Here is a 25,177-nt window from a genome sequence, read left to right as displayed (position 1 = left end):
GCGGGGCTTTTCTGCCGAGGCGGGAACCCAAATGTCGTTTTGATTGGCAAGATTTGGGCCCAGGGGCGAGATTCATTCTGACTGGTCAAGCTACTGAGTTTCCGCGCGGGATTGGCTTGCAGAAAGACAAAGGCGGGATCAGGAGAGGAAGCTTTTGTAGTCGACGCTCAGAAACCTACGCGGCGACACTCGCAGGAGCTGCGGCTCTGTTGGTGAGTAATCTTGGGCGACGGCGGCCATCGACGCCAGGCCAGGAGAGCGTTTGCCTCCTGGACCTTCTCGCGCCTCGTGGGGGAAACTATCTTCCCGCTGCGCGAGGTTTTGGGCGCTTCAGAGTCGTCTCTTAACTGGCTCGTACATCCGGGTTTTTCTCCCGGGCCGCCCTTTGAGCTCCTAGGCCAATGGGATTCGCCACTTAGGACGCCCCGCCTACTGGGTCACGTAGAGCACCTTGGGACTCGTAGTAGACCTTTAGAGAGGTCCCTCTACCACGCGGGGAGGAGAAGCGGGGTACCGCTTTCGCTTTGTTTTCCGAGCTGTGCGGCTTTCCCGCCTCTCGTCACTTCCTCGTGGCAGTAAGATCCCTGAGCAGCCCGTTAAGCCCGCTTTGGGACAGGATTTGGAGAAACCCAGGGCTGAAGTTCTTTTTTCTTTCTTTCAGCTCTACCTCGGCACCTCTCCATGGCAGTTCCCGAGACCCGCCCCAACCACACTATTTATATCAACAATCTCAACGAGAAGATCAAGAAGGATGGTGAGTTCTGGGGATAGTCCAGACTCCAGGTGACCTCGCAGGAGCCGGCCCCTTCTTCCATCCCCCGCATTCACGTGTCTTCCTTCGCCTTCTCCAGGCAAACTGTCAGTTGATCCTTCAGCCTTTGCACACGCTGCTCATTGTGTCTTTAACGCTCCTGCAGTCCATCTTAACGGTCTAGCGATTAACCTGGTCACTGTGGTTCATTCCTGAACGTCTCAGCTCACAGGACTCCTCCAAGAACCTTTTGGCGTCCCCTTACGGCTCAGGTGCCTGTCCCTGACTTCCCATAGGCCTTGGACATGTCCCTTTGAAGCCCTGATTCTTTGGGGCTGGTAGTTGTCTGCACTGATCTGGGAGCTCCTTGAGGGTAAGCACTGGGATGGTCTTGGTCATGGTGGTATTCTCGGTGATCAGCCCACAATGGAGGTGTCTAATTTCCAAAAGAAGACGGAATTATAGTAACATGGCTAACACCATCATCAGGTACTGATATGTACATCTTTACTACTTTAAATTCTCCCAACAGCCCTTCAGGAAGGAGCTATAACACCGTTTTCTCAGATTAGGAACCAGACTCAGGTGATGTGACTTGCCAAAGGCCACATAGCAAGATAAAGGGGTTGAGGCCACCAGCGTGGAATTCGGCTTAAGAGCTCGATTTTTTTTTTTTTTTAAAGACTTTATTTATTTACTTGTCAGAGAGTGAGAGAGAGAAACCACGCGAGGGAGCACAGGCAGACAGAGCAGCAGGCAGAGGCAGAGGGAGAAGCAGGCTTCCCGCCAAGCTAGGAGCCCGATGTGGGACTTGATCCCAGGACACTGGGATCATGACCTGAACCGAAGGCGGCTGCCCAACTAACTGAGCCAGCCAGGCGTCCCAAGAACTCGATTCTTGACATTAGATGTGTTTTTTCCATTTTCTTTATCATGTTTATTGAATTTCATTTTCTATATCTGAAAACTGAACAAAAAAGTCCTGGTACTTTCTTTGCATGGACGTTACATGGATTACCTGAGCCAAATATCATCTATGCAGTGCTTCCTTATATGCTATCTAGTTGTTAGTAAGGGCTGGGTAAAATTTGTCTCTTATCCCCTTAAGAAAAGTCTTGGGGGAGGGCGAATAAAAAAGAAAATTCTCAGGGAGAACCAAAGGAGTTTGCTGGGATTGTTTGAAGTTGCCAATAAAGTTACTGTTGAAGAAAACCAGACAAGCCATGTAAGTTCCCTGTATGTGCTCTTAGAGTATGGTGCCCAGCCAGTGGGGCACCTGGACAGAGGCATTTGTTCCTTCTCATAGAAGAGGAGACATTTCAGAGAAGACTTCCAGGTAGAGGAAGCTATGTGTATGTTTGGTGAGGGAGAAAAGTGTTCCCAACCTAGACCAACATGGGCAGATGTCTAACGGCCAAAGAGATCCTGAAGCATTCTGGAAATAACAAGTAGTTTTATGTGACTGAGGCTTGTGTCCAGGGAGAACTCTCCAGTGAGTAGTACCCTGATGGTTCCTGGCCTCTTGTGGGCGGTGAGCCATTAGACTTTGTCCTGAGGCCATCTGGGAGCCAGGTGAGGGACACAGTCTGGTGTGAGGATGATGTATGGAGACTGAACTTGAGTGGGCAAGAGGGGAGAAGGGAGAGAGGACCAGAGTCCAGGGGAGTAACTTTTCTTTTTAAAGATTTTATTTGACAGAAACACAGCGAGAGAGGGCACACAAGTGAGGGGAGTGGGAGAGGAAGAAGCAGGCTTTCCACCAAGCAGAGAGCCCAATGTTGGGCTCAATCCTAGGACTCGGATCAGAATCTGAGCCGAAGATAGACGTGCAACCAGCTGAGCCATCTAGGTGCCCTATCAAGTGTGGTCATTTGTAAGATGCAGTGGTGTGGGGTTCAGATGGACTTGGGTCCCGCTCTGTAGCTTCCCAGTACCTCCGGGGCACTCTGGAGCCCCTGACAATCCTCTGAGCATCTGTTTCCATTTAGTAAAATTAAGACTGTTACAGACACTATCTCATGAAGTGGTTGTGAGAATTTGGTGAAGTTTTTTCCGTAAAACATATAATGGTATCTTTACTCACACAAACGTTTTTGGAGATGGGTGGCCGCTAAAGTCTAAAGTCTGCGTATTGCAGTAAGCAATTGGGAGGGGCTCGTGGTTAAGGATCGCTAAACCAGTAAGCACATCTGAGGTCAGGAGGTGGGCAAGACTGCAAAGGAAAAGCAAGTAGGGTACGAGGAGTGGGGAGAGTGGCAACAGGGCACCTTTTTTAAGACAGGATGGTCAGAGGGAGGCCTTTGAAGTGGGAACACTGTTACTGAGACCTGGTTGACTAGAAGGAGACAGCTGTGGACACAACAGGAGAAAGGTTCTTGTGGTGGAGGCAGTAGTCTGGGCAAAGGTCCTGAGGCAGCATCCATGTCCTGGCCTGGGAAAGGGCTGTGAGGCCAGCGTGACTGGGAGTTACATGGGTGGAGTATAGGGGGACGAGGTTGGAGAAGTTGGCCAGGGCTACCTCACCCAGACCTGGGTCAAGGTGCCAGTGACCGGAAAAAGGATGCTCACGTTTATTGAGCATTTGTCATAGGCCCTTTGTTACGTGGGCCTCCTGTTCTTCATCAAGCAGGGGGTGTTGGTACCGTCTGTGCTCTCAGAGGAGCCCCCAAACTCACCCCAGTGTTCTTGGCTGCTGCTCATACTGCTGGCCCTTGAGGGGTTCCTGACCTGTGACATTGTGTCAGGTGGCTGATGGTTTTCCTTCTGGGCCTCACTCGGCTCTGAAAAAGGATCTCAGCCCCCAAGGACAGGTTCCAAGACTTCGAGTCACCCATGGGCCTTCCCTTTCTCCCCCTGCAGAGCTGAAGAAGTCCCTCTATGCCATCTTCTCCCAGTTTGGCCAGATCCTGGATATCCTGGTTTCCCGAAGCCTGAAGATGAGGGGCCAGGCCTTTGTCATCTTCAAGGAGGTCAGCAGTGCCACCAACGCCCTGCGCTCCATGCAGGGTTTCCCCTTCTACGACAAGCCCATGGTGAGTGCTGTGGCAGACTGGGTGGGTCTGGACCTCTTGTCACCCGTAGTCTGGTCCCCTAAAGTCGGGAGTCTCTCTGGCTGTTTGTTAGCATTTCCTGTTCTTTGTGCTGGAGCCAGTGATGGGGTACCCAGTAGATGTGAGGCACAAAGGAGAAGGACTAGCTAGGGAAAGTGGGGGAGAAAGTGTTAGATAACCGAGAGCATCTGCAGTCGAGGAAGTGGGTCAAGTTGGTTTGGCTGGAGAGAAGGGTGAGCATGGGGTGGGGGTGCTGGGGAGCCTTGGAAGTGTTTAGGGAGATGCCTCTGGCTGTTGGGGAGCATAGATTAGAAGCCGGAGTTTAGCAGGAGTTCCAGCCCTGACCAGGTGGGGACCGTGAATGGGTAGAAACGGGTAGATTGGGGTTCAAGAGACCATGTGCATGCACAGCCAGGGGGCTGCATTCTGGAAGGTAGAGAATGGCTTAAAGTGCCCGCCCTCTACTAGTGTTCCTGTCAGATCGCTGGCAGCCATCTTTTGTTCTTGGGGCCCTTTCCCTTATCCCTCTATCATCTGAGTTTCACCTGATGGGAACACGCCTCCTTGAACCAACTCCCTTGGGGAGGGAACAGCAAATGCTGGTATGTCCAGGTCCCAGGTGGGTCACCTCCCGTGGAAGACAGTGGGCCCCTGGAGTGGTGAGGTAGCCTGGAACTCTCCCTCTGTGTGGATGGGGCACTGATTTGCCTGTTACCTCTGGGCGTGAGCCCAGATTTGCTGCATCTTATATGGCTTTTCTGGGGCAGCTGGGAATTCGCTCTTGAAGTATAAAGACCATAATGTTACTGGGTCAGTCCTCCTTCCCTGCTCCCCAGATCACTGCTCAGAGCATTTCAGACACTTTTTTTTTTTTTTTAAGATTTTATTTATTTATTTGACAAATAGAGATCACAAGTAGGCAGAGAGGCAGGCAGAGAGAGAGGAGGAAGCAGGTTCCCTGCTGAGCAGAAAGCCTGATGTTGGGCTCTATCTCAGGACCCTGGGATCAAGACCTGAGCTGAAGGCAGAGGCTTTAACCTACTGAACCACCCAGGCGCCCCTTGGCAGTAGAATTCTGTCCAGGAGTCTGTCAAGCTGGTCTGGCCTTTGGAATCTTCACAGCAGCCTGCTTCTTCCTCCTCTCCCAAGGCTTTCCTGGTCTCTGCTTGAACCCCTGCTCCCCGCAGGCTCTTCTCCACATGTGGCCCCAGGGCTGCCTCCAGCACACCAGTGAAATTTGCTCACTCCCTCTTTGAATCTCCCTCCCTCCCTCCCTCCCTTTCTACACCAGTGTCATTTCACTGAGGCCTCTCTTAGCCACACTCTGAAATTTTTGATTCGTATCTTTTTTTTTTTTTAAAGTAGGCTCCATGCTCTGAGCCAGACACTTTTTAATCTTTTTCTTCATTCTCTTTCAGTATAGCATGAGGGTGGGGCCTTTGTCTGATGGGCTCATTGCTGTACCCCCAGAGTAGAGGGTCTCCATAATTTGCTGAGAATGAGCTTTAGCCTGCGGGTGTAAACTTTTTTTTTTTTTTTTTTTTTAAGATTTTATTTATTTGACAGAGAGAGACACAGTGAGAGAGGGGACACAGGCGGGGGAGTGAGAGAGGGCGAAGCAGGCTTCCCGCTGAGCAGGGAGCCCAATGTGGGGCTCGATCCCAGGACTGTGGGATCATGACCCAAGCTGAAGGCAGATGCTTAACAACTGAGTCACCCAAGCACATCTGGAGGTCTGAACTCTTGTGTGATTGGAACCACCCCTTCCCTGCATAATGTTCCTATCCTGGCCCTGTTTCCTCGGATTTCTGCCTTTGACCCAATGCTCAGGACTGTCCCATCTTCCCTTCAAAATCCCAGCAACCCACTTACTGTGTGTCAGCTACTATTCCAAGCACTGAAACTCATTCAGGCCTTATGGTCATCTTTTCAAGTGGGAAATCTCCACAGTCCCCATTTTATAGATGAGGATGTTGAGGCCATGCAATTTCCATAACTGGACTCACTGAGCTGCTGGTAAAGGTCTGCTTTTGCACCCAGGCAATTAGGCCTTGAGATCGACGCTCTTCACCCTTCTGTACTCTGTTTGGCAGCGCATTCAGTATGCAAAGACTGACTCGGATATCATTGCTAAGATGAAGGGCACCTTTGTGGAGCGGGACCGCAAGCGGGAGAAGAGGAAGCCCAAGAGCCAGGAAACCCCAGCAGCCAAGAAGGCCGTGCAGGGTGGGGCAGCCACCCCTGTGGTGGGGGCTGTCCAGGGCCCTGTTCCGGTAAGCCAGGGCCAAGAGATGCTGACCTCTCTCCATCAGGCCTGCCTTAGCCTTAGGCCTGGCATGTGGGCACAGTCGGGGCAGGGAGGGCTCCCCTTGGGGTTCTGGCTCCCTCCCTTTCCATTTCCTTCTAGAACTTGTTCACCTCTCATTGAGAGATAGCACAGCTGGGTGATGTCTGCACTTGGAAGTGCCTCCATGCTTGTCTGACAGTTTTGCAGAAGCTTTCTTTTTCTTGTGTGTCTGTCTCTTAGTTTCTTTCTCCCCTTGACTTTGATCTTGTCTGTGTCTTAATGTCTATACAGAAAATCGAGAGGAAACCACAAACCAACTTTTTTGGATTAATTAGTGAATTTAATTTAGCAGGCTCGCCAGAGAGATCAGTGTGGAAGAAATCAGTTTTATTTCTCTGTGCTAGCAACAAACAAGTAGACTCCAAATTTGAAAATACCTCAGGATTAAATGTAACGAAAGGTGTGCAGAAACCACCCACTAAAAGTATAGAACATCACTGAGAGAAGTGGGAGGTGAACTCAGTAAATGGATGGGAGACTCAAAACTTGAGATGCCAGTCCTCTAGATTGGTCTAACACGCAACACAAATCCAGTCAAAATGCCAGCAGGAATTTGGGGGGCATTGACAGTCCATTTCTACAGGTGTGCGGAGAGGCAAGGCAAGGCGGGAGAGGAGGATAAAACGGTGGGGGGACACTGTAGTCATCAAGGTAATGTGATGTTGGGGAGGAAGATGGACCAGGTTGCAGAAGAGAGTCTTGAAAAGGTCCACACAGGCTTTCTCAGCCAGTAAAGGCTCCAACAAGGTCCATTGGTAAACGGACTTTTTTTTCCCCCTAATAAACAGTGCTGGACCAGTTGGTCCATATTTATGAGGCAAAGTATTAGTCCTACCTCAGCTATGAAAGTTAATTTGAGATGAATCATAGACCTCAGTGTGACAGCTAAAACAATAAGGCTTCTAGAAGGAAACAGGAAAATCTCTTCATGACCTTCGTGAGGGCCCGAGAAGTAGAAACATCCTGTTTTCTAAACAGAATGGAGAAAAGCACAAGATACTTCAGAGAGTCTTCTCCTTACTTTGGGGTCTCCACGTTGGCTCTGCTGCTTGGGTCACACACTGTTTGTCCAGCTTTCGCCAATGCTGGCTCCCTTTCTGTCTGGCATCAGCAGTGGGGTTGGTGTTACGGCTCTGCTTCCCTGCTCTGACCCACTCCCCTCTTCTGCACCCAGCTTTTTGTCCGCCTTTGAGTCCTCAGCTGTGGTTCCCGCTCCGGCCGCCCCATCTCCTCTGGGGGTCGGAGTTGTGCTCCCTCCGGCTGGCTCCCTTCTCCCCACCACGCCTCCCTTCTCAATTGGCATCTGCCCTGTCCAGCCCCTCCCACTCTGCCTTCCACTGTCTGTTCCTCTCTGCAGGTGTCTTCCCCCACACAGGTGAGTTTTTGTAAGGAAAAATATAGCCTGTGCTCATGTAGGTTTTGCTTCATCCATTTTCCTTCCGGCGACCTTTGTCTCCATGGGTGCCTTGGGCTCTCTCCTTTTGTGGCTTTCACACCCTGGGTCTCCCGACGAGCTCCGGTCCTCTCTGCCTCCTGCTGACATCACACCTGCCCCGCTCAGCCCTGCCGTCCTCTCTCCGCAGGGCATGCCCCCGATGACCCAGGCACCCCGCATCATGCACCACATGCCCGGCCAGCCTCCCTACATGCCGCCTCCGGGCATGATCCCGCCTCCAGGCCTGGCTCCCGGCCAGATCCCACCAGGGGCCCTGCCCCCACAGCAGCTTATGCCGGGCCAGATGCCGCCTGCCCAGCCTGTAAGTGTCTCCTTCTGGGTGTCATAAATAGCTGGGACGGGCGAAGGGAAAAGACAGGGACGAAGGGAAAAGACAGGGACGGGTGGGGGCTTGGTTATGGGGGCGGAGCTTCGGGTGGTCAGGGTGAGGCTGGAGGGGCGACCAGAATCTAGTCAGACTCGATGAACTGCAGAGAACCTGCCGATGGCTACAGCAGTGCTCTTTGTGGCTTGCTTTCTGGTGGGGGCAAGGCGGTATAGATAGGCAACCTCAGGGATGTTGGGTGAAGGGCCCAGAAAGAATTCAAGCAGGGCGGTGCTGGGAAACAGAAAGGCAATAGGTCCTCCACTAGACTCATGGCTCTGTCACTCCCTTGCAGCTTTCAGAAAATCCACCAAATCACATCTTATTCCTCACCAACTTGCCCGAGGAGACCAACGAGCTCATGCTGTCCATGCTTTTCAACCAGTAAGTGGGGCCGGGTGCTGGGCAGGGGCCAGAGGGCGATGGCCAGGAGATGGCACCATGTCCAGGCTGGTGGCGTCCTGAGCCTGCTTGGGATTTGCAGACAGGACAGTGACTGGAGGCTTAAAATGTGGAAACTGAGGCCAGGCCCACGGCCACGGAAGTGCAATAGTGGCAAGCCTAGGGCGTAGCAGTGCGGGACCTTCTTTGACTTCGTGAGGGGTGGGGGAGCCCCTGGGCTGCCTCTTTCCAGTCTCTAAATCAGAAAAATGCTAGGTGCATATAAAATAATGGTGAGGTGGTACCGAGCAGTTGGAAGGTTTTATTTATTTGAGAGAGAGAGAGAGACAGAGAGAGAGAGAGCCAGAGCACAAGGCAGGGGAGAGTCAGAGGGAGAAGCAGACTCCCTGCTGAGCAGGGAGCGGGATCCTGGGATTCCAGGATCATGACCTGAGCTGAAGGCAGACGCTTAACCAACTGAGCCCCCCAGACGCCCCCTAAACTCTTTTAAGACAAGTCCTGGGCGCCTGGGTGGCTCAGTGGGTTGAGCCTCTGCCTTCGGTTCAGGTCGTGGTCTCGGGGTCCTGGGATCGAGCCTCACATTGGGCTTTCTGCTCGGAGGGGAGCCTGCTTCCCACCCCCCTGCCTGCTTCTCTGCCTGTCAAATAAATAAATCTCTCTGTCAAATAGATAAATGGAATCTTAAAAAAAAAAAAAAAAAAAAAAGACAAGTGCTAAGGGGTGTGGATGGACCTCATTCCTCCGGCTGCTGGGGAATTGGGGAGTTGGAGGCAGCACCGGGAGATGGGAGAGGTCAGACGCGCTCCTCGACTGTGGTCTGCTCTGGGGCAAGTCGGAGGAACAGAGCAGCACAGGTGGTTCTGTGTGACAGTGCCCACAGGGAATTTCGCGAAACTCCGTAAGACAGAAAAAAACAGTATCACACGTATATCCTTCTGTAAAACAATACGTACTTTGTAAGAACAGCGGCAGAAGAAAGTGTACCCAGCAACCGTGAGCATGGTTGCCCAATGGGGAAGGAAGTTAGGGAAGAAAACGGGGAAATGAGAGAAACAGAGGATCGTAAAAAGGGTAGTGTTTATTCCTGGAACAGGGTGGGTAGGTTATGATTGGGGAAGGACATGGGGGGCAGTGTCCTGTTTCTTTTTCTTTTTTCTTTCTTTCTTTTCTTTTCTTTTTTTTTTTTTTTTAAGATTTTATTTATTTGAAAGAAATCACAAGTAGGCAGAGAGGCAGGCAGAGACAGAAGAAGGGAAGCAGGCTCCCTGCTGAGCATAGAGCCCGATGCAGGGCTCTATCCCAGGACCCTGGGATCATGACCTGAGCCGAAGGCAGAGGCTTAACCCACTGAGCCACCCAGGCACCCCTCCTGTTTCTTTTTCTTAATTATTTAAGAATTTGCTTTTATTTTTAAAAGACTTTGAGGCAGAGAGAGAGAGAGAGCCCAAGCAGGGGGAGGGGCAGAGGGAGAAGTAGGCACCCCACTGAACAGGGAGACCAATCTGGGGCTCCATCCCAGGACCACGGAATTATGAGCTGAGCTGAAGGCAGATGCTTAACTGACTAAGCCCCCCAGGTGCCCCACGTGTCCTGTTTCTTGATCTAAGTTGTAAGTTACAAAGGTATAGGTGTTCACGTTAAAATATTTCCTTAAATGACACATTTGTCTTGCCTGTACTTGTTTCTGTTGAGGTTCCTCCACTTCGCACTGTGTGCATCTGGGGCTTGGATTATCATCACCTATGGTGCATTGTGGGATGTTCAGCGGCATCCCTGGCCTCTACGCTCCCAATGCCAGAACATTCGGGATGCTGAGTCTGGTTCCCTGAGATCTGTTCCCTTCTTTCAGGTTCCCTGGCTTCAAGGAGGTCCGACTGGTCCCTGGGCGGCACGACATTGCCTTTGTGGAGTTTGACAATGAGGTCCAGGCAGGGGCCGCTCGGGACGCACTGCAGGGTTTCAAGATCACCCAGAACAATGCCATGAAGATCTCCTTTGCCAAGAAGTAGCACCTTTTCCCCCTGCCTGCCCCTGCCCCCTGTTCTGGGGCCACCCCTTCCCCCCCTTGGCTCAGCCCCCTGAAGGTAAGTCCCCCTTGGGGGCCTTCTCAGAGCCGTGTGTGAGTGAGTGGTCGCCACACAGCATTGTACCCAGAGTCTGTCCCCAGACATTGCACCTGGCGCTGTTAGGCCGGAATTAAAGTGGTTTTTTTGAGGTTCGGTTTTTCACAACCATTTGTCGTTTTTATTTTCTTATGCTCTGTGCCTTCTTTTCTTACACATCAGAATATTCTGGGTGTTTGGACCTCTTAGCATGTTGGGGTTTGCAACCCTGGGGAAACACAGAATAGTGTAGTAACTTTGTCTAAGCTTTAGGCATCTTTACCAGTTTGGAAAAACTCCTCTTTTGTCTCCTTTGAGCATTCAGAGCAGGAAATGGAAACCCCGACTGCCATGTACAGTTGGGCAGGTCGTGTACTATGCAAGGATGCCACCTAAATTTAAGGGCACACTATTCATTTTGTAGATTTGTATTTTTTTTCTAACATGATAAGAGTGTCAAGAAAGAGGTTTTTCTATGCCTTTTTTGAATCTTCAGAAAGAATGCCTCTGTGATAGTGACAGGCCCCAGAAACAATGCTGGATACTTCAGGAAAAAAAGGAAGGGAACTGGATGCTCAGGTACTCATTGGAAGGATAGAAGGAGGGGTAACCTGGGTTTGAGACACTTGAGTTGAGGTTTGTGGTCTCTGATTGAGCTGCAGCCTCGCCTTCAGGAAGGAGTGGAAGTGCCGTTCCCACATGGGAAGCCACTGACCAGGCACAAAGGGTGTGGCCACTTCAAACAGCGCTAATCTTCCCTGCTGGCAATCCGCCACCTAGGAGCCTTGGTCAGGTGGCTGAACCACGCCCTCCAGTCCCCTGGCTGCAGGGGAGTCTAGGAAAAGGAATTTCTTTCTTTTTTTTTTTTTTTTTAAGATTTTATTTATCAGAGAGAGAGAGGGGGGGGAGAGAGAGCACAGGCAGACAGAATGGCAGGCAGAGGCAGAGGGAGAAGCAGGCTCCCCGCTGAGCAAGGACTGGGATCATGACCTGAGCCTAAGGCAGCTGCTTAGCCAACTGAGCCACCCAGGAGTCCCGGAAAAGGAATTTCTGATTGGACAGTTATGTAACCCAGCTGAAGCTATGGGTAAGACGGGAGATCAAAGGAGGGACCTTCTTCAACAGTCTGTTACACACCTGATCTGGAAAAAAAATTTTTTTTAAGATTTTTTTTTTTTTTAATTTTTTTTGCGAGAAAGAATGGGGAGAGGGCACAGAGGGAGAGGGACAAGCAGACTCCCAGCTGAGCAGGGAGCCTGAGTTGGAGCTTGATCTCAGGGTCCTGAGATCAGGAGCTGAATGAAATCAGACACTTAACAAGGCACCCCTGGCAATTTTTTTAATGGACTAAAAAATACATATATGTATTGTTTAAGACTCTCACTCCATGCACATAGAAAAACGAGATCATTTGCCAGAAGTAGAAAATTGACCACAGAAATGAGTTTCTGAAGCCAGTGTTCAGTACTGTCTGGTCTTCATCTGTGGAGGCTCTAATCCCAAGCTTGCTCCTGTTCTGTCTGCTCTTTTCTATTAAAGAGAAACATCAGCATTTGCAGTGATAAAGGCTTACAGCACCAAATACAGTCTCTCTCCTTCAGGATCTGAAAGACTGAAGGGAGAAAGGAATTGTTGTCTCCACTAAGAGGCAAGTCTTTATTGCCGATGGCAAGTGGAAACATCTCACCCACCACACTGGCAACCACGGGTTCTGTGGTCAGTAGATCCTGGTTTTTATTGTCTTCCCGGTGCACTCCCTAGCTGTTCCCCAGGAGCAATGGATGTCCTCACTCCAAGCTTCATTTTCTTCTCATGTAAGGGAAGAATTCCTGTATGTTAGTACTTTGGTACTTATTGTTGGTACACGCCGCTATCCCAAACACACACCCACTGCTGCCAGGCACTCAGGAAACACTATAAACTCAGCAAAGACTTGCTGAGTACCTACCGTTCTTGGCACAGGACACAGTGGTGAATGAAATACACAAGCCAACTGTAAATACTATGTTCTGATAAGACAGCTGGGGTGGTAGGTCTGGGAACAGTCCCAGGTGATCAAGGAAGGCCAGTCATTGGACGTGACTTTGGAACAGAGCAGTTTCTCCTGTCCATGGTGGCGGTGCTGGGTATTGGAGGGCACAGAGATGGCTGAGGTCCAGGCTTTGACCTTGAATTCTGCCCTACCCCAAGCCCAATTTACTTCCCCCTCACAAAAGTTTGGACTTGTGGCCAAAGGTAAGAATGCTCGAGAACGGGAGATGCCACCCAGGAGAATGACCTGGGCACGGAGATCTACTGGAAACAGTTTTAGAGGTTGAGACTTGAGTTCGGATCACCCTCCCCGACTTTCTCCTGACCTTGGGCAACGGACAGCTCCACAGCTCCACACTCTGACGGGTATGGGCCTAGAGCCAGATCTGGCCTTTCTGCTTCTGGCTCTAACCTTGAGCAAGTTTCTGAAGGCTCTCCCTGCCATTTCCATGGCAAGGGGTTATAACAGCCCTCTTAAGGTGATGCAGTGTCCATGTGAGTTAATAAGATAAAAATTACGTGCTGAATACTCTGAATGACTTTGCTTTCCTAATCACCATTTTACAGAGGAGTAGGTGAGGTTCTCAGAAAAATTGCTTAGCCCGGGTCACCCAGTCAGGAAGTGCCTTGGGAAGATAAATAGTGATTATGGGAGGGCATATCTAGCCTTAAGATCCAGCATAAAATACTTGGTCCTTGAGGGTGGGTCTTTCTCTGGTGATCAAAAGGCTGCCTTGTTCTGTCCTCAAGCACAGGAAATTCCAAGGTAGTTTTCTGTACTAGCTCCCTGTTTCTGTTCGTGGAAGGGGCCCAGGTACCCAAGCAGCCTCAAGAGAAGATGGAATTGAATATCTCAACCTGTATGGTTGAGGGGGTGGGGGGTGGCTGGCACTTGGAGTGGCCTGGGCTGCTTTGGGCCTATCTGGGCATTTCCCTGGGCAGGCAGCCCTCACCCTATCCTTGAAATGGTTCTGGCTGGGTAACAGCCTCTCCATGTTGTGGGTGAAATTTGGGACTGATTAAGGGCGGAGACAGCATGGAGAACACAGGTTTCCTTGTATTGCTGGAGAGAGGGAGGGCATAAGGAAATTAGAGACCCTATTTCCCCCTCGATCACTTTCTTGCTCGGAGTCCATGATGGCTGGGTCCCCAGCGTTCCTCGGTGTCATCATTCTGCTGTCTGCCTTCTTGGGGCCCAGTGTCGGGGGCCGCGCCATGCCCAAGCTGGCTGACCGCAAGCTGTGTGCTGATGAGGAATGCAGCTGTAAGAGCTGGGGATGGGGGGCTGGGGTGGCTAGCCCGTGTGGAGGGTGCTGTCATTCCCTTCTCTTCCTTCCCCAGACCCTATCTCCATGGCTGTGGCCGTTCAGGACTACGTGGCTCCTGACTGCCGTTTCCTGACCATACACAGGGGCCAAGTCGTGTATGTCTTCTCCAAGCTGAAGGGCCGAGGGCGGCTCTTCTGGGGAGGCAGTGTGAGTCTTCAGAGAACAGAAGAGGAAAGGATATGGGGGTGGGGTGGGAGTATGACCTAATTTTCCACCCAAAGGGAAAATTTGAGGACTGAAGTAGTTTGGCAGGGGTGAGGGAAGAGGGGCTATTGTGATCAACTTGGTTTTTACCTTGAGCAATCATGGGGCACCCACTATAGTGCCAGGCTCTGTTCCCGACCCTGAAGATACAACAGTGAATGACCTTTTATTCTAATAGAAGGAGACAGGCCATCCAAAAATATCAGCAAATATGTGCTCCTCTGAGAATTAATACACATTGACTGGGAGACTACTTCGGGTGGTCGGGGATGGCCGCCATGTAAACTGAGGTCTGAGCGACAGGGATGGAGCCAACCATCTGGAGATCAGGAAGAAGAAAAGTGCTATGGTCTTCAATAGGAATGAGTTTGCCATCTTCCCAGACCCTGGCTTTGAATTTTTCCTCTCCAGGTTCAGGGAGATTACTATGGAGATTTAGCTGCTCGCCTGGGCTATTTCCCCAGTAGTGTTGTACGTGAGGACCAGACCCTGAAACCTGGCAAAATCGATGTGAAGACAGATGTGAGTGTCTTGGGGGCTGGCGGGGATCCAGAGGGAGGATCCTGGGGTTGTGATAATGAGCAAAGATTCTCCTGCCTTTGGCTCCCCGGCAGCGTAGCTGTGTGTGCTGGGACAAAGTCCCTGCCTCAGTTTTCTCCTCTGTAAAATGGGGATTGTTAAGTCCCTGTCAGATTGAGCGGCGCAAAAATTAAGGGACTCTGGGCTAATTTGCATAGCATGTGTTTGGCCAAACCTGGCCCCTGCCGCCACAGCCTTTGCTAAAACCACTAGATCCTTTGTGGTGTGTGTGACCGCTGATTTTCTCCCCACTGTTTTCCTTTCTCTTTTTCAGAAATGGGATTTCTACTGCCAGTGAGCTCAGTCTACCACTGTCCCTGCTGTTTTTTTTTTTCTTCCCAGCTTTATGCAAATATACCAGCCAAGTGCAAAATGAGGGTCTCTGTGGTCTTAATGGCGGGGGGGGGGGGGGGGGGTGTAACAAAGAAAATGTTTCCCCAGCCTCCTGAATTTAGCCAGTCAGCCCCCTGACTGTGGTAACGTCAGTGGTTGCTAGGCAGAATTCCACTGACTAAAAGCTCTTCGCTCCATGCTGGGTACTGGAGGTGGGTTCCTAAACTTAAATATCACACACAAGCAAATGAGAAGGCAGAATAACCTGAAAAGCTCGGTTGCGGTTCATAGTGTCCTCTCTAGACCAACGAGAGGGAGTTGGACTATTGGGAATGAACCAATCGGACCATGAGGAAGACACAAATCACAGAATAGAGGCATCTGCAAAGGGAGATGGGAGGTTAGCCTGCGTGTATCTCCCCCACCCCCGAGTTTTCCTCCTTCTTGCCTTTGGGGTCAGAAAGAGCGCTCGCCAGCTCAATATCCCCTGTTCTTCAGGGTCTTTCTGTCGATGCTGTCCATGCCCCGTTCTTTGCAGCCATGTCCCCGCCCCCAAGCCCACTCCTACCCAATCCGGAGTCTCGACTGTGCACCCGTACTCCTGACCAAATCCGTTTCTCAGGTCGGCAAGGCATCTCTGTACGGTCCCTTCCCACTAGCTCTGCCAATCGCTCGTCTTGGTCCCTCCCCCTTTGGCCCCTCCCTTCTCGCGCCGCCAATCCTCGCCTTTTGTCCCGCCTGCCGGCCGTCGAGCTCACCAATCCCTGCCTCTGGGAAGCGTGGCCTGGTATCCCGCAGCCCTAGCGGGTCGCGCCGTAGGGAGGTGGAGGCGGAAGTGGCGGCGCCGGCCCCGGGAGTAGGAAGGAGCCGGGGCTGCAGCCGGAGTGGAGCGGCTGCCAGCCGAGGAGCAGGCGCGGCCGCGGCGCCATATTGCGGCCCCAAGCGGCCGCGACCGAGTCATGGCCGAGACCTACGGTGAGGGTGGTGGGCCGAAGTCGGGGTCTGGGGTCTGGGCCCAGGGAGGATGCGGCCTTTGGGGAGTGGGGCGGGGCCTTATGTGCCAGGGGGCGGGGTCTGGCATTGGGCAGGGCCTAGTGGATGCTGGGAGGGGTTTAATGGGTCCGAGGCTGAGCTCCATCGATTTGGGCGGAGCCTGAGGGTCTGGTGTGTGGGTTAAACGGGTCTGGGGCGGGATTTGAGGGAACCAGTCTTGATGGACCTGCGCAGGCCTTGAGGGAAAGGGTAGGTCTTAATGTGTCGGGGCGGAGCCTGAGTGGATGGGGTGGGGCTGACTTTATGAATGGCAGGGCTGGAGGATGGTGGGCTGGGAGAACCCCGAGGGGATGCTGTGGACGCTGGGACTGCTCTGGCTTGAGAGGTCTGCAGTGGGGTTGGGGATGAGTTGTCCTTGAATTAAGTGGTGGGAGGGACTCTTGGCAAGGGCCGAGGCTTACACTTGAGTGTGGGGGCAGAGGGAGGGGTGGAGGAACCAAGAATTGAAAGATCTGGAAAGATGGATGGATGGATGGATGGATGAAGAGGAGGAGGGAGGACAGGGTGTGGTAGAAACAGCACTAGTACGAGTAAGAAGGAGCTGCGATCCTTCAACGAGCAGGGAAAAGTCGAGGGAACAAGTGCAAAGATCCTGAGGTGGGAACCAGTTTGTCATTTTCAGGGAATAGACTGAAGGTCAGCATGGTGGGAGGTGAAGTCGTGAGGGGCAAGGGCAAGCCTGTAGTCCTCGATAAGATGGCTTTCAAGAGGCTTTAACTAGGTAATAGCCAAACTTTTGAACTCTGGAGCCAGTAGACCTGGATTCGAATCCCAGCTCTGCCCAGCTATGGCATCTTGGCGAAGCCAGTTAACCTTTCTGGCCTCAATTTCCTCATCTGGAAGATGGGGATACTCTTTAGTATCCTCCCTCATAGAGTTTTTCTGAGGAATAAGTGAGCTTGCAGTAGTGAAGAACTTTAGAACCGTGCCTGTTATGTGGTAAGCACTGTGTAAGAATTGTCTGTGACCGTTGTTACTGTTGCTCTGTTGCTGCATGTGTCTCTTTGTCCCCTTGTAACTGTGATGGTCTCTTGGCTTCCATTTTTTTGCCCTGTATCATTCTCTCCATATGGGTTTCCCTGATCTTGGCTCCATCTGCTCAGACTTCCTCTTCAAATTCCTGGTGATTGGCAGTGCAGGAACTGGCAAATCATGTCTCCTTCATCAGTTCATTGAGAATAAGTGTGAGTTTCTGGGAGTGGTCCTGGGAGCACTGAACTGTGGGCGTGGGCATGGCGGGGGCAGGGGCAGGGCTGACCGTAGGTACAATTCCAGTGCTGGCTGCCTGGCCCTTGCCTTTGCTAGATCCTCCTTGAACCTCAGTCACCCCAGCAACGAGAATGGTTTGGTACAGGCTGAGGAGGCCAGGGAGGACAGGGAATCTTTTGAGCCCCTGCACTGCCTCTTTTCTCCCTCCCACTCCCAGTCAAACAGGACTCCAACCACACAATCGGCGTGGAGTTTGGATCTCGGGTGGTCAACGTGGGTGGAAAGACTGTGAAGCTCCAGATTTGGGACACAGCCGGCCAGGAGCGGTTTCGGTAGGTGGGCTGGGCTCCCAAGGGAGTGGGATAGAGGAGAGAAAATGAGAAAGCAAGACAGAGAGAGAGAGAGGTGTGTGCAGTCACTTGGAGATCTGACACAGAGCCACTGAGGGGCAGGCAAAGGGGAAAGAGAGACGGAGACTGAGTACAGGTACCTATAGCCAGAGAGAGCAAGGGTCTTGGAGAGGGAGCAGGGATAGCGAGGGAAAATGATGTTGAGAAAGAAGCATAATGAAGGGACAGACTCACAGACCCTAGAGAGACTGCAGTTGATCGACCCATATGGCTGGAGGGATGGAGACTTGTGCCCAGGGAGAGGCGCCCAGGGTGGGGGCGATGGGGTGAGGTGGAAAAGGAGAGACTAAAGAGAGGGAGACTGGAAAAGAGGTACACTCAGAAAGGGACAGAGAAAGACTGATACCCAGAAGAAGAGCAAGGTAAGGGTGATAAAGAGACACAGAGAGAAACAGGTCAGAGCCAGAGACAGGGAGGGTGGGACAGGCGAAGGCACAGAGATGGAGATATGGATGTGTGTGGCAGAGGGGAGAGAACTGTGTAGGGCTCAGCACACAGTATGTCTTCAGGAAAGGTCTGCAGACAAGGTGGTCGATGCCTGGAAACCCGGAGTTGGAGAAACAGAGACGGAGAGAGGAGGGACATGAGGGAGTCGAGTCCATGGAGAGGTGTGGCCCCAGGCCAGCACCAAGTAGCTGCTAAGTTAATATTGGTGTGTTGATCCACTGAGCAAAAGAGACAGAAAGAGGGCCAAGGATATATGGCTTGTGCTTGGCTTAATGCTTATGGAATGATTGCCCAGGTTCGAGGGGGACCCAGACAGAGATTCGGGCCCTAGGAACAGGGCCTCCAAGAGATGGGGCAGAAGAGGGACAAGCAGATGTCCTTGCAGAGCACTTGGTCAGGACTGGGCAAAGGAGAGATGGCAGGAAATGAGGAATGAGCGAATGCATGAGAAATCATGAGTGAGGTTGAGAGGACCAGAGCCAGAGTGACAGACAGAGATAGAGAGCCCTCGGGAATGAGAGAGACACACATGTAAGAGAGAGATGGAAAGACACAGACCAGTGAAGAGTTACAGAAAGACAGAGACACAGAGAGTCGAAGACGGGCAGACACTCCGACAAGAGGCAGACAGACAGACCACTAAGAGAGGCAGAGATTGAGGGAGATAAAGAGAGCAGCAGAGAAGGGAATTGTGCTGAGACCAGACCATCGCCAGCTTTGGGGGGATGGGCCAGCAGTAAAGAGGGGTCTCCGAACCACTAGTCTCTCTCCGCAGAGGGGGGCAATCTCAGGGCAGACCCCAGCCTCGGGGGTGACTGGGTCCCCCTGGCCCCACAGGTCGGTGACGCGGAGTTACTACCGAGGGGCGGCTGGAGCCCTGTTGGTGTATGACATTACCAGGTGGGTGCACGGAGAGGGTGGGGCGGGGCCGGGCGGGACCCCCAGACTATGCCTGCCTCCCTTCCTCCTCTTTCCCTTCTCCTTAGCCGGGAGACATACAACTCGCTGGCCGCTTGGCTAACAGATGCCCGCACGCTGGCCAGCCCCAACATCGTGGTCATCCTCTGTGGCAACAAGAAAGACCTGGACCCGGAGCGCGAGGTCACTTTCCTGGAGGCCTCTCGCTTTGCCCAAGAGAACGGTGAGGACCCTGTGGTGGACCAGTGGGGAAGGGGGCCTCAGCAGAGAAGCAGGAGCTGTCCACTGGGGCCCGTGGGCCTCCCGGCTGTCTGTGGCTGTGCCTAGCAGGGCAGTGTGGACACTGAGAGGTCTGGGTTCAGATTCGAGTGTTGCCACACGTCAGCTGTCTTTCTTTACCTGGGGAGTGGGAATCACAGTGTTTCTGCCCGCATAGCGCAGGCTGGTTTAGGGGATCGGTCCCTGGGGAGCCCTCAGCACTGCCTGGACAAGGCAGCGGGCCCTGCGTTAACCGCCGTCAATAAGTGCAGGCTGTTGGCGTGACGTGGAGGTTGCAAACTCCGACGACCCAGGGAGACTGGCCTGTTTTGTGAGTAAGGGAGAGAGGACAGGGTAGACTCCAAGTTAGCAGGCAGTAGCCTTAGGGGCATGGACAGGACTGACAGCCACATCGAAAGGTATGTGAGTGTAAACTCATTTGAAAACTTCTGTGTTGGCCAGACATCTACTAAGCTCAGGGTCTGTCCGTGTCCCTCCAGGTTTGGAGGATGGTTTTTTGCCATCTGAAAAGACGTGGGCTGGAGTCCTGGCTCTTACTTTCTGTGAGGCCTTGTCATGTGGCTCAAGGGTGGACCATGGTGGGCCTGGGCCTGTCCTAGCAGAGCTGGGAACATAGCTGTAAAGACACCCTGGGCCCAGCACTTGCGGGAAGATAGTCAGGACCCTTTCCAGAGAGGTCAGGGCTGGGATAGAGGAGGCACAGGGGGCTGTGGGAGCCCATGGGGCTAGGAGGGCAGCTGATCATGCTGGGAGGTCAGGGAGGACTTTCTGGAGGAGGCGGTTTGTAAGCCGGAACCACCTGGGGAGGGGGGCCTTCCATGGCCGGGCAGCAGCCTGAACAAGGTCCTGGAGTGAGGGCAGAGGTGGAATGCTTGAGGAGCAGAATGAGAGGTGGTCAGTCAAAGTCAAGGGGAGGGTGGGGACTGACTGAGGCCCTGCCCCTCAGAGCTAATGTTCCTGGAGACTAGCGCCCTCACGGGTGAGAACGTGGAAGAGGCTTTCCTGAAGTGTGCCCGCACCATCCTGAACAAGATCGACTCAGGTGAGGCCCCTGACTGCCCAGAGTGGGAGTGGGAGCGGAAGGCAGGGCCCAAAGGTCTCCAGGGGACCATTCCTGACCTCTCCCCTGCACCCCCACCTCCCAGGCGAGCTCGACCCCGAGAGGATGGGCTCGGGCATTCAATACGGGGATGCCTCCCTTCGTCAGCTGCGGCAGCCTCGGAGCGCCCAGGCCGTCGCCCCTCAGCCATGTGGCTGCTGAGATGTGCACGGAGCCAGGTGGGAGCCTGGGGCCCTGGGACGGCAGGGGTAGGGTCCCGGGGAATACTGAACAGAGACAGAGACACAGAAAAGAAGAGGCCATGAGAGAAAGTGAGAAAGAGGCAAAAACAGTCGAGTGAAAGGAGCCATTATCCTGGCCTTGGGGATGTCCTTTCCATCTTGCTACCAGCTCTCTGCCTGGGATCTCTGACCCACCCATGCCTAATTCAGCAAATATTTATTGAGTGTCCGCTGTGTGCTAGGTCCTGTTCAAGCAGTAGGCCAAACAGACAGTCCCTGCCCCTGTGGAGCCAACATGCTCTTGGGAGGAGACAGGCAATAAGCAAGACACATGAGAAAATGACGTGGTAGTTAAGAAGATAAGAGCTGTGCAGAAAAATAAAGGGAAAGTCAGGGTGGGTAAAAGGTGAGCAGTGGAGATATTCCGTGATGAGGGAAACCCTTACTGAAAAGGTGACATTTGACCAAAGACCTTAAGGAGGGGAATGGAGCTGGGGGGTTCATATGGGTCTCTGGAGGATGAGTGTTCTAGGCCGAGAGAAAAGCCAGTGCAAAGGGCCTGAGGTAGGGGCATGCCTGGCCTGGATCAGGAAGTCCATGGAGGCCAGTGTGGCTGGAGCAGAGTATGTGTGTGTGTTTGGGGGTGGGGGGAGAAGATGAGGTTAGGTATGGGGGGAAACAGATTGGATAGGGCCTTGTTGTCTATGAGGAGGTTCTGGGTTGTACCCTGGGTTGGATGGGAGCCATGGGAGGGCTCTGAGCGGAGAAGGGACAGGACCTGATTCAGGTGTTCCCAGGATCCCTCTGGCCACATATAGAGGAGAGGAGGGGGTGGGCAGGAGTGGTTCCTGAGAGACCAGTGAGAGACTACTGCAGAGTCAAGCTGAGAGACAGTGGTGGACAGGATGGGGGGACAGGCAGAGGAGGGACTGAGACATGGCTAGGTTTGTTTCCTCCCTGGTCTCTGTAGTCTTGCCCCCTCTTGATGTAGCCACTGGGTCTTTCTAAAGCACAAATCTGATCCTGTCCCTCCCCCGTTTAAAACCACCCATGGCTCCCAGGGTCCATGGGACAGAGCCGAAGCTCATAGCCTGGTGTTTGCCCCGCCAGCCTCACCTGCCTCAACTCACACCTCTCCCCACCGCTCAGGCTGCTGCAGACACCCTGAAGTTCTTCCCGTTTCTCTGGGTCTTCATTCATGCTGTTCCCTCTGTCAGAAACACTGTTCCTTCCCTCTCTTCCCTCCTCCCCCTCCTTTTCCTCCTCCAGGAAGCCATGCTTCCCCTATGCTTGGTCCACACTCCTTGCTGGGCTTGCAGGGTCCTACAGGATAAGGTCCCATCCCCACCTCTTTGAGAGTGTGTATGTCCTGCCAATTCGCCCTGTGCTTCACAACTCCCCCCACACTCCCCTCCCTCCCCGCCTCCCCTGCTTCCAGCCATTGGCGGCTCCAGGGTGGCTATGGGGAAAAGTGCTCAGACCTTGGATATACTTTGAAGGCAGAGCCAACATGAATTCCTGATGAATGGATGTGGCATTTGAGAGAGAGGAGTCAAGGGTGAGTGTTTTGGGCAGTCCTGTTTCCTTCCACACCCCTGCATCTGCTGTGGCTCCGCTGGGGCGTATCTGTCCTCCAACCTCCTCTCTTTTTTCTTTCTTTTTTTTTTTTAAAAGATTTTATTTATTTATTTGATAGAGATTACAAGTAGTCAGAGAGGCAGGCAGGGAGAGAGGAGGAAGAAGGCTCCCCGCTGAGCAGAGAGTCCGATGCAGGACTCCATCCCAGGACCCTGAGACCATGACCTGAGCCATAGGCAGAGGCTTTAACCCACTGAGCCACCCAGGTGCCCCTCCAACCTCCTTTCTTGCACCAACTACCCCTTGTCATCTGGTCGTTGCCAGACCCTTGTCACCTTCCCACTCGTGGCCACTACCTCTAGCTGGCTGGTCTCACAGGTGCCCTCTACTTTTTAAAACATTCAGCTCTGAACATTCAGTCATTATTGTGTTTGTCTTCCCCATCTGAGAAGGGAAGGAGGTGACAGGTGAGAGATCACAGACCAGGGTGCCTGGGTTTCAACTCTGACTCTGTTGCTTCCTACCTGCATGACTCTGGGCAAATTCTTTATGTATTTTTTTTTTTTTAATTTAAAGATTTTTATTTACTTATTTGACAGAGAGATAGCACAAGTAAGCAGAGCAGCAGGCAGAGGGAGAGGGAGAAGCAGGCTCCCCACTGAGCAGGGAGCCTGATGCGAGGTTCAATCCCAGGACCCAGGGACCATGACCTGAGCCGAAGGCAGCCACGTAACCCACTGAGCCACTCATGTGCCCTGGGCAAATTATTTAGACACTCTGGGTTCTCCATTTTCTCACTTGTAAAATGGTGCTAATAATAGTACCTACCTCCTTTGGGTGTTGAGAAGATTAATTACATCAATTCATGTAAAGTCCTTAGCACAGGGCCTGATGCTTACTAAAGACTTGAGAAATGAGGGCTGTTTATTTGAAAGAGCTGGGGCTTTGTAGGAATGGATGGTTGTGTCTTTACCCGAGGGCTCAGAATGGCGTCCTTTTCAGGGTTTGCTCTCAATGAATCAAATGTAATAAGACCGTGCTTTTTCAAATGTTGTTGACTGCACTCTGCAAGAGAAGATACATTTTAGACGTCTTGATCTGATACAGTTCCACACACATCAAAGCTGAAACATGTTTTTCTAGTATTAATATTCTTTGTTTTTGTTTTTGCTTTCAGTCGAGGTGAAATTCACATGGCATATGTTAGCCAAAACGTTCCAAGAAAATGTTCCAAAACATTTTCGTTGCCCTAAGGAAACCCCGTACTCATTAAGCAGTCACGCCCCATTCCCCCCAAACTCTGACACCCAACTGCTTGGTGTCTCTAGGGACCAAATAGTATTATATACGATGCCCCTCTGATATCTTCTATCTTATTCTGTTTCATTGAAACATTGGCCAAGGCCCGTCACACTGATTTCCCAGCCCACTAATGCGGTGCTGCACATTGAAATTACCTGGAGAGCTTAAAAAAAGTCTGATGCCTGGGCCTCACCCCAGAGATTCTGAAGTGCTTTCCGGATTTCTAGAAGCTCCCAGGTAATGCTATTTGTAGCTAAAGCAACAAGCACTAACTGAAGATGTCCCGCTCAGTTTGGAAAACACTGGAATGAGCCAGAGCAGTCCAGGAACACAGAGGGACACAGAGATACAAAGGGGGGGGGGCGTGAAATTTAGATACTGAGATACCTGTGTAGATACCTGTGTAGACTCCAGGGGTCAGCCCTCTGAGACAAACAGGGAGATGCAGGTACCCTCAGAGTGACAGCCCCAAATTACCGGCAGATGAGAAACACAAAATCGGACAGTGCAGAAACTCTGGAAGAGAAAGGTATGGACAGACGGACACAGATAGGCAGGAAGATACCCAGAAATGAGACGTAGACACTAGCCAGGTAGACCCAGGGTCCCTTTAGTTCACCACACACTTTTTTTTCAGCTCATCCGTTCTCCAGGACCAGCCCTGCCCTTCGGGCCGGGGCCCAGACCCAGGCCCTGGGAGGCCGAGCCCCTCACCTGTCCTGGCCCCAGAGAAGCTGCCCCGCCACCTGTCCCCCTTCCCTGGCCTGGTGGGGCCTGGCTGAGGGGCAAGACTGAGCCACGGGGGAAGGGGGAATCCGTACCTGCTGCTGCTTCCTCTGTCTTGGCTAATCCCCATCCCCCCAGAACCCCTAACCATACTCGAAGAGTTCCCAAAGCCTGAGACCAGGGCATTTGGCCCCAGCTCCCCGCCATTGCGAGTACGTGTTATTTATTGCCTGGAGGCCTGTCCAGTCCCCACCACCCCCATAAAGCATTGTTTACACCTGTGTCTTGGCCTCTCTTATTTTGGGGTGATGGGGAGGGAAGGGAGACAGTAGAAGTACCCGATGGAAGAACCACATGTCATGGTGTGTGGGGGTCATGTTCCTGGATTGGATGTAGCGTTGGGGGGACACTGTGACTCAGGTGGTGCTGTGGAGGGAATCTGTAACTGCCCATGTTGTGCAAGGCATACTGGAGGCCCACCTGTGTAGCACTGGTGTCCTGTGACACGTGTGTGACAGCGTCTGTAGGCATATGTGCTGATTGTGTGTGTGACACCATTGCTCATGACTATTCTGTGCCCTTGGTGACTGTATCCATGAGGCTGGGGTTGTTTGGGACCAAGGCCAGGAAACGGAAATTCAGGCCTCTAGGTGATCTCCATGCATGTTTGATGCTGGAAGTTCCCAGACTCTGTCTGACTGTTGCGTTTGACTGTGCGTTTATGCCCTGAAGTCTGTGTTTGTCTTGTGTGAATTTGGCACCCTTGATACAACTGTGTGTGACCATGAACCCTGAGTAGGGTAGGCCTTTGTGCAACCCTGACTTGTGCATACTTCAGACTAGTGTCTATCTCTTTGTGTCCTGGTGAACTGATAGTCGCAAGTACCCTGCCAGGGACAGGTGCAACCCCATCAGAACATCCCCAACTTCTCTGCCATCCCCAAGTCCGCACTAGCCCACCCACAGGGTAGGCCTGAGCCCCTGACCACCCGGCCCCCCAACCTGGCCTTGGTAGAGGGAGCGCGGC

General features: G+C 52.4%; 3 protein-coding genes and 1 long non-coding RNA gene across 6 annotated transcripts; 3 read left to right on the top strand and 1 right to left on the bottom strand.

Moving 5' to 3' along the window:
- Positions 1 to 111: 111 nt before the first annotated feature.
- Positions 112 to 10,601, top strand: SNRPA (small nuclear ribonucleoprotein polypeptide A). 2 transcript variants are annotated; one of them, XM_059381391.1, is made up of 7 exons: positions 112 to 212; positions 662 to 754; positions 3,611 to 3,783; positions 5,895 to 6,074; positions 7,732 to 7,905; positions 8,264 to 8,352; positions 10,220 to 10,601. In XM_059381391.1, exons 2-7 carry the CDS (start codon positions 682 to 684, stop codon positions 10,377 to 10,379), a joined length of 849 nt encoding a protein of 282 aa, XP_059237374.1. In that variant the 5' UTR covers positions 112 to 212; positions 662 to 681; the 3' UTR covers positions 10,380 to 10,601. The 2 variants fall into 2 exon arrangements, with proteins under 2 accessions (XP_059237374.1, XP_059237375.1); XM_059381392.1 differs by lacking the exon at positions 112 to 212 and adding an exon at positions 470 to 575.
- Positions 10,602 to 11,797: 1,196 nt separating this feature from the next.
- On the bottom strand, positions 11,798 to 15,669 carry LOC132006135 (uncharacterized). Its single transcript, XR_009400991.1, has 2 exons — positions 15,516 to 15,669; positions 11,798 to 12,278 (listed from the first exon to the last, which is right to left on the bottom strand). It is a non-coding gene; the product is annotated as an uncharacterized LOC132006135 (long non-coding RNA).
- MIA (MIA SH3 domain containing) lies at positions 12,287 to 14,978 on the top strand. Of its 2 annotated transcripts, none has more exons than XM_059383835.1 (4): positions 12,287 to 12,707; positions 13,845 to 13,978; positions 14,447 to 14,557; positions 14,889 to 14,978. In XM_059383835.1, the coding sequence occupies exons 1-4, from the start codon at positions 12,617 to 12,619 to the stop codon at positions 14,910 to 14,912; spliced, it is 360 nt and encodes a 119-aa protein (XP_059239818.1). In that variant the 5' UTR covers positions 12,287 to 12,616; the 3' UTR covers positions 14,913 to 14,978. The 2 variants fall into 2 exon arrangements, with proteins under 2 accessions (XP_059239818.1, XP_059239817.1); XM_059383834.1 differs by lacking the exon at positions 12,287 to 12,707 and adding an exon at positions 12,878 to 13,767.
- Positions 15,670 to 15,744: 75 nt separating the features above from the next.
- RAB4B (RAB4B, member RAS oncogene family) lies at positions 15,745 to 24,431 on the top strand. The gene is made up of 8 exons (XM_059383833.1): positions 15,745 to 15,922; positions 17,104 to 17,184; positions 17,427 to 17,541; positions 18,904 to 18,966; positions 19,053 to 19,207; positions 20,210 to 20,305; positions 20,409 to 20,541; positions 24,062 to 24,431. Exons 1-7 carry the CDS (start codon positions 15,907 to 15,909, stop codon positions 20,522 to 20,524), a joined length of 642 nt encoding a protein of 213 aa, XP_059239816.1. The 5' UTR covers positions 15,745 to 15,906; the 3' UTR covers positions 20,525 to 20,541; positions 24,062 to 24,431.
- The last annotated feature ends 746 nt before the right edge of the window (positions 24,432 to 25,177 follow it).

The sequence above is a fragment of the Mustela nigripes genome, chromosome 17 (genome assembly GCF_022355385.1).
Source record: "Mustela nigripes isolate SB6536 chromosome 17, MUSNIG.SB6536, whole genome shotgun sequence".
In the NCBI taxonomy this organism is placed as follows: Eukaryota; Metazoa; Chordata; class Mammalia; order Carnivora; family Mustelidae; genus Mustela; species Mustela nigripes.
Note: the sequence above shows the minus strand (reverse complement) of the source record. Positions and strands in the feature narration are given on the sequence as shown.